At 41.6% G+C, this 6,905-nt stretch overlaps 1 protein-coding gene across 1 annotated transcript in view; it reads right to left on the bottom strand.

The window, feature by feature from the left end:
- Window positions 1–761: 761 nt before the first annotated feature.
- The window catches only part of KIF5C (kinesin family member 5C), a 54,134-nt gene continuing 47,990 nt past the window's right edge, over window positions 762–6,905 (bottom strand). Inside the window, exons 22-25 of the mRNA XM_009643435.2 lie at window positions 5,624–5,695; window positions 4,704–4,808; window positions 1,872–2,088; window positions 762–868 (exon numbers count right to left, since the gene is read on the bottom strand). Coding sequence (XP_009641730.1) covers window positions 762–868; window positions 1,872–2,088; window positions 4,704–4,808; window positions 5,624–5,695 — 501 coding nt within the window. The remainder of the gene's footprint in view (window positions 869–1,871; window positions 2,089–4,703; window positions 4,809–5,623; window positions 5,696–6,905) is intronic.

Genomic DNA, 6,905 nt, shown 5'->3' with positions numbered 1-6,905 from the left:
GCTGCTTTTCATAGCCACTCACTACCATCCAACTGATAGCATGCCTGTAACATAAAGTCATCATCTAAAATAATAGCAGAAGTAAAATACCTCAGAAATAACAAGCATTTAAAGAAATAAATGGGCAGGTAGGGTACATATGAAGTATTCTCATGGGAATACGCTGCTCTTCTTTCCAGGATGAGATTTTTTGCTTAGGAGAAACCCTCAAGCCATTGCAATTAAAGTAAAATATTTACATTTTTTTCTGATGAGAGCCGAGTGAGGGTGCAAAGCAAAAGAAACATAAGTAAAGTTTGCCAAATTGTGACACTCAAATTTGGAGATCTGTGTGCTGCTGCCTCTTATGGCTGCTCTACCCCTGTCCCAGGCTGGAATATCACAACACTGAAACATATTCATGTTACAGAAAGCAGAAAATTATATTGGCAGAAGGAACCTCTGGAACTCTATTTTTACTACATGAGTTTCACACCTCTATGTGTGAATTTCAGCACAGATTTACCAGAGCATTTTAGTTTATTAAAAAAGTTCTAAGTGACAAATCATTAAAATAAAAATTCTCATCAGCAGCTTGCAAAGCAGTCTAACAAGGCACTCCTCACTTAAATTACTGATTTTCACAGTTAAATTATCAACTAATGACACCTACTCAAATTAGAAAAAAACCCTGGGTCTTCTAAAAGCAAGACTAAAGTATAAGAAAACTGGGTGATCAGTGAAAGAACAGATGAGTAAGTTACTTTGGTCTTACTTCTCGTCTATTTGGTGTTGTGATAGTAGCTGGAGTTTGACATCCCTCCCCCTCGGATGGCATGGACAGCTGTTGGAGAAGACGCCGGGTAATGACCAGGGCGGATGGGCTTGGCTGCAGAGTAAAAGTAGGAAACCAAACAAGACATTTAGCTTTCACACAAGGTCTTCTACCTCACCACCTCCTCCAGTACAAACCCCATTGTTTCCAAACAAGGAGCCGTGCTTGGCAGAGTAGTCTGCAATCTAGTTCTGCGGAACACAGCATTCCCTTACCTCAGCCAACAACAAATACATCCATTTTCTGCTTGTGACAGAGCCATTTAATCATCCCATGCATGCCCCTCATCTCTGCAAAGATTATGTGTATGCCTATGCAACAGAGGGAAGTCATGACCCACTTGGCGGTCAGTGGTGTACTTTCTGTGTCCAATTTGACTATTTATATCACTTCAGAAGATGCTGAGACAAAGCTGTCAATGGCTTGCTACGAGAGGTAGCATACAGCAGGAAAGATTGCGTGCTGCCTAATTCTTTCCCAGGTTTTAAGACACCGGTATTAGCATCACAATCCAAAACATTATCCTTCTACTTTAGCAATATCAACAAATCATTTCAAAAATCGCCCCATCTTAAACATCATTTCATTGTATGCAGGCATCCAGATTGCGCCACAAATATATCAAAGCATCTGAATTACATCGGAAGATTCTTGGCTCTACACAGTCCAAATTAAATCAGAAGTGTGAGTAATCAGGAAAAAGAGAGGAAACAACAAGGTCCAGAAATGCAAGGAAAGAATGAAAGCAGAAGGGGGAGGAGGAAGAAAGTGAGAGACTAATTTAAAGAGACAAGTTTTCGGGTCACTAGAAGGGCACACAAGACCCATTATGGCCATTTATTTACTGAGTTAAATAGCAGAGGAGCTTTAAACTTTAGGTGGGGCAGATTCTATTAAAAAGTGAAGTCTTTGAAGATTCCTGTGCAGCAGAGGAGAAGCAGACCCGGTGGTTTGCCCTGGACCGCTGCTTTCAAAGCTCGCTCTCTTAAAACATGAGCAAACAGACCAACCATGAAGCATGTGAGCAACCACTAACCCTTTAGCTCCATGTCCTTACCAATTTGAGCAGAGTGTGCTCTCCGTGCCATGTTTTTGGCTCTCACAGCCTCCTTAATGCGATCTACCTCCTGCTGGTACCGTTTGCGGTCTCGCATGGCATTCTCCTTGGCCTCCTTCAGTGCACTCTCCAGGGCCTTAACTCTCTCTGCCGTAGCTCTAAGTCGTTTTTCCAGCTTAGGAAGCTCACAACGAAGATCTGCATTATCACGTACCAACTGCAAGAAAAGAAGTTTCAAAAACATCCTATGAGAAACTACGTGAAAGATTCTCTTACAAGGAGAGACAGAAGATACCACCGATTCCTCTTCACACCTTGTATACCATGAATGAAAGAAACAGGCTTCTTCCAGAAATGACTGTAAAAAACTTCAGTCAGAGACAGATTTATTTTTAATCATGCAGTTCATTTGTCTAGATGAGGTATGATATTAATTTAAATTTCCCAGAAAGATCAAAGAAAAAATTAAGTTTATTCCATTCAACAAAACTTCACGGATCTGACCGCAGAGGGTGAGGGCACCAGGAGAAACCCTGCTGTCACGATATCCATTTTTCTAGACTTTAAGAGCAACTGTGGCAGAAACTCTTCATTTCTTCAGAACGCAGAAATGTCCGGCATTTCACAAATACTTCATCACCTCATTATTTCAAAATGGCAATGCTTAAGAATGGCTTATAGACAACACTGGGTATCATCAAAAATTCATCTCCACTGGTTATGGCACACCATGCTTCCCTACTTGTTCCCTACTCAAGCATATGGAAAAATCAGAAACTTCAAGGCCTCAAACATCATAAGAAATCGCTTAGGGCCTGTAGCTATAGATACGGTGATTATATGCAGTTCTGAATTCATGCAAATCCTCAGTTAAGTACGAGCAAGGTCTGTCGATGATCAGAATAACATCTAACTTCGCATGCAACAACAACCAAGACAGAGAACTGATTTTCTTGTAAACAAAAACCTGATGCAAACAGAAAATCCAGTACAATTTCTACTGAACAGATTATACCACCACTTGAAGTCAACAGAAAATTGTTCCAAAGGAGTGATTCTCCCTTTTCTGGAGTAAAGAAAGCAGTTTAACTGCCACATTAATAACACAGTAAAGCAACAGCACATACTGGCATTCACATGTTGTTTGACAAACAAAATGTTTTTACACCTGCTAGTCCAGGCTTAGTGCCAGAAGAAAAACACAAAGCTAAAAAAAAATTGTGACAATGTGCTTTTTCTGCAAGTGTTGAACCCTTGTTCTATGAAATAGCTATATGAAATAAGAGCAGGATGGTATCACATTGAGGTCAAGTCCAATGTCATTTTTCCCTCTAAGTTTCTTATGAGACATGGGGCTCCTAGTTGATTTTGAGTATATATACACTAATGGGAGCTATACAAATCTGTACCAGAAAACCCAGGAGAAGCGTGAACTGAGTGCAAAAAAGGCAAAACAGTAAAAGGAAAAACACTCCTAACATGTCCTGATTTCCACATTTAGAAACTAGGTCTTTAAACCATCTGTTCACTGGGAATCTCAAAATACTGAACCTTAGCAGACACGCGTCACGGTCCGGCACTGCTTGCTTTTTCGGCGCTTCCACCGGAATAAATAAAGCAAATCTCAGAGGGCACTGTGTCTCACTAATAACAGATTCAGAAAACTGCACTGGAGAACGTTATGTCACTATTCAAAAATGAAATCAAAAGCATCTTTACTACTTCGTGCTCTGCACCTCACCAGTGGGACGCAGTTCAGAAATACTGGCATCTGGTAAAGAGGGTGGAAGCACACTTATTGGCAGAAATGATCCAGTGTTTTCTAACGAGATGCTGCCTAAATATATACACAGACCACTGACATAGACGCACTGCCAGTAAGCAGAGGGCAAGGATCTTTCCCTGATGTATACCCAGAACACTTGCCTACCACACGTGCCCTCCACCCCCCGTTTACACGGTGGGTACCTGTGGTGAAGGGCTCTCCGTAGCCCTTGTCTCTGAACAGCAGAATTGCAAAGGAAACAGCAACTCCATGAAAGAGGTAGGAGACAGAGATGGACATGCCCAGAAATGACCAACCTCAGCATCCCAGGGTGGTGCCAGCCCTTAAAGCTGCAAAAAAACGCTCTATTGCTTTGCCTTCATCCTCTGCTGGTTGACTCCAGTTAAGTCACCTCCGAGAGTGCCTCTAAGCAGCCTTAAACCAGGAGGTAGGAGACAGAGATGGACATGCCCAGAAATGACCAACCTCAGCATCCCAGGGTGGTGCCAGCCCTTAAAGCTGCAAAAAAACGCTCTATTGCTTTGCTTTCATCCTCTGCTGGTTGACTCCAGTTAAGTCACCTCCGAGAGTCCCTCTAAGCAGCCTTAAACCAGGAGTCAAAACTGGGGATACAGAATCCATCTAGAAACCAGCAATCAGCATACAAGGTAATAACGAAACACTTTATTCTGGTTTTTATGCATTACATCAATACAGTGGCAATGAGTCTTGCCAAAACTGCTAGAGTCTATTTTCACAGAAAAAATAATTGCTTATTTAAGCCATTCAGAAGAAGTATGGGTAGTGGGAAGAGCAGCTCTAATCCCAAGCCCTAATGCCAAGACCTTTAGTCGATAACTATAGGTACCATTTCCTCAGACAGTACCTACATGTTACCTTCAAGTATTATAATTTTAAAATAAAAAAGTGTATTTTTTTCTATAAAAGGCAATTTGTAATACTACAGAACGGTGATACATGTAAAATTTTTCTCATCGCTGAGTTTTCAGAAGCAATTACTATTAATCAATGAAAAAAGACACAGAAGATTTTGACAGACCCCCTACCTGTTTGTGAACCTTTGTAAGCTGTTCCAGGTTGTTCTCAAGAAAGGAAATTTTCTGCTTCTGTGCAGCACTTCCGCCTCCGTCGTCGCTGTCGAGTTCAACGCTCTGCACAGAGAGTTGCAGCATTCAGCAAAGGCTGGCAGAAACTCAAGAGGAAGCTCAAGTCTTTTGTGAATTTAAGCTTCCCAAAGGCAGAAAAGTCTTCCAGAGCCCCAGATGAAAGATAATTTATTTTGCCTGGTCATTTGATGTTTAAGAGCCACATTCCCTGCTACACCAAAAATAAGCTATTCTTACTGATACAATTATGGGGGGATCCTGAATAGGAAGATCACAGATTTTAGTGGGAAAACCCCCTTTTCCCTCTTTTTTCCATTCCTGAGAGACATTTTTATGTAATATGGTTATTCAAGATTAAAAAAAAAAAAAACCCAGCATAAAAACTCTTCCCCCAACGACTCTAAAGGACTGAAAAGCGTTGTGAAGCCTCTGACTATTTATGCAGCTTCTGACTCTTCTTAAACAGTTAAAAATACATTAATTTCTGCCAAATAATAATTTTGCCAGGAAAAGGCTGACCAGTCACAAGGACACAGAAAGAAAGCGCGGCAGCATTCAGTGTAGCGTAAGTTAGAGCAAGTTATATGGAATAATTTCTGGTACCCATTAATGCCATCTTTGAGAATTTTGGAACGGAACTGAATTGGATTGGCTCATTTCACTTAACCACCAAGACTTGTCCTTAACACATTAGGACCACATAAAAGCTAATAAACATCAGAACCATTTCAATCTTATTACCCACTGTTACTGAAAAAGTCAATAACCCGTTTTGTAACAACATGCACTAAAGGCTTCCAGCAAATCACAGGAATACCGCAAAAAAGATAAGGCTTTGGTTTAGAAGAGTGCAGTCTTACTTTTTTAACGCGGGTGGTGAGATCTTGCACAAACAGTTTGCGTAGGTTGTGAAGAGTCTGAAGTTCTCTTGCCTGGCATTAAAAAAAAAAAAAAAAAAAAAAGCACAAACCAGTAAGACATAGTAGATACCCTGGGGTAAAAATTCTCTTCAGATTCGAGTAGGTAATATGACTTTATTGTGATTTACTTATAGAGATGTACCTGCCTGTAGGTATACGCAGCTCACAGAAAGGCAGTGCCCACGCTGTTGCCCATGGAAGACCTCTTGCACCTCCCAAGGTGTTCACAACACCAAAGCTACTTCTGAAAATATGTTGACTCTGTCTTAGGGTGTGGGGAAACAACAGCAGGAAGCTGAAGTCTCACAAATTGGCCACGGTGACACAAATCTAGTGATGTGAAAGAGCTCTGGATTTACTCTCTAGCAAATGCATTGGCCCCCTCTGAATGCTTACTCACAGGCACTTAAGATGTTTAAGTACTTTTTAAGTTTTGGCAAAAATCCATGCTTTCCCAGCTTTTTTTATATGCATCAACTTCTCAGGCTCAGCGAAATAATCACCTTACTCCAGACTGGAGGTGTGACACCAGAAGTGGCAACCCAGCACCTACTTGCAGAAGGACGGAAGCACTAATCCACTTGCAGGAAAGGAAGTTACATGGATAAGCCGTTCACCCAACCCCATACTGCACCAAAGCCATACTGAAGAGAACAGTCTTTCCAAAGTTGGTAAGAGCAACCTTAGCTTTTCCATTTTATGCTTAACCACTCAGGTACAGGAATTTAAATTAATCACTCAAATAAGCTCCACCACGGCTACAAGTGTTTGAATTTGAATTTTTTTTCTTCCTCTCTCAAAAGAAAAAGGCAAAACCGACTAGAAATCAAAAAGGAGACGCTTCCTTCATGGACTACTAGAAACCATATATTACAAGCACAGCTTGTTTATGTATGAGTGATGTGGTACCCAGAAGAGGCACCGTGTGCCACCGAGTCAAACACAGCTGCAGAGCAGATGCCTCCCCAAGAGCTCCCATTCCGGGTGCTGCCCCAGCAGACCACCATCCCGTAACTCCCTCCCACAGGACCTCTTCTTTTACTTCCTCAACAGTCCAGTGCTGGGAAGGAGACTGAGTCAAAGAAAAGCAGCAGCTGTGGTCTCATCAGAACTGTTCTTCATCTTTTCCTTCTCAAAGCAATCATCCAAATGACATGCAGTGCCCACAGAGCCTGATGCCTCCCCACACCAATGGGCAGGGATGAGCCACCACTTGGGCTTT

The sequence above is a fragment of the Egretta garzetta genome, unplaced genomic scaffold, assembly GCF_000687185.1.
Source record: "Egretta garzetta isolate BGI_Z169 unplaced genomic scaffold, ASM68718v1 scaffold208, whole genome shotgun sequence".
Lineage (NCBI taxonomy): Eukaryota > Metazoa > Chordata > Aves > Pelecaniformes > Ardeidae > Egretta > Egretta garzetta.
The sequence above is the reverse complement of the archived record's forward strand: the minus strand, read 5'-3'. Positions and strand labels throughout refer to the sequence as shown.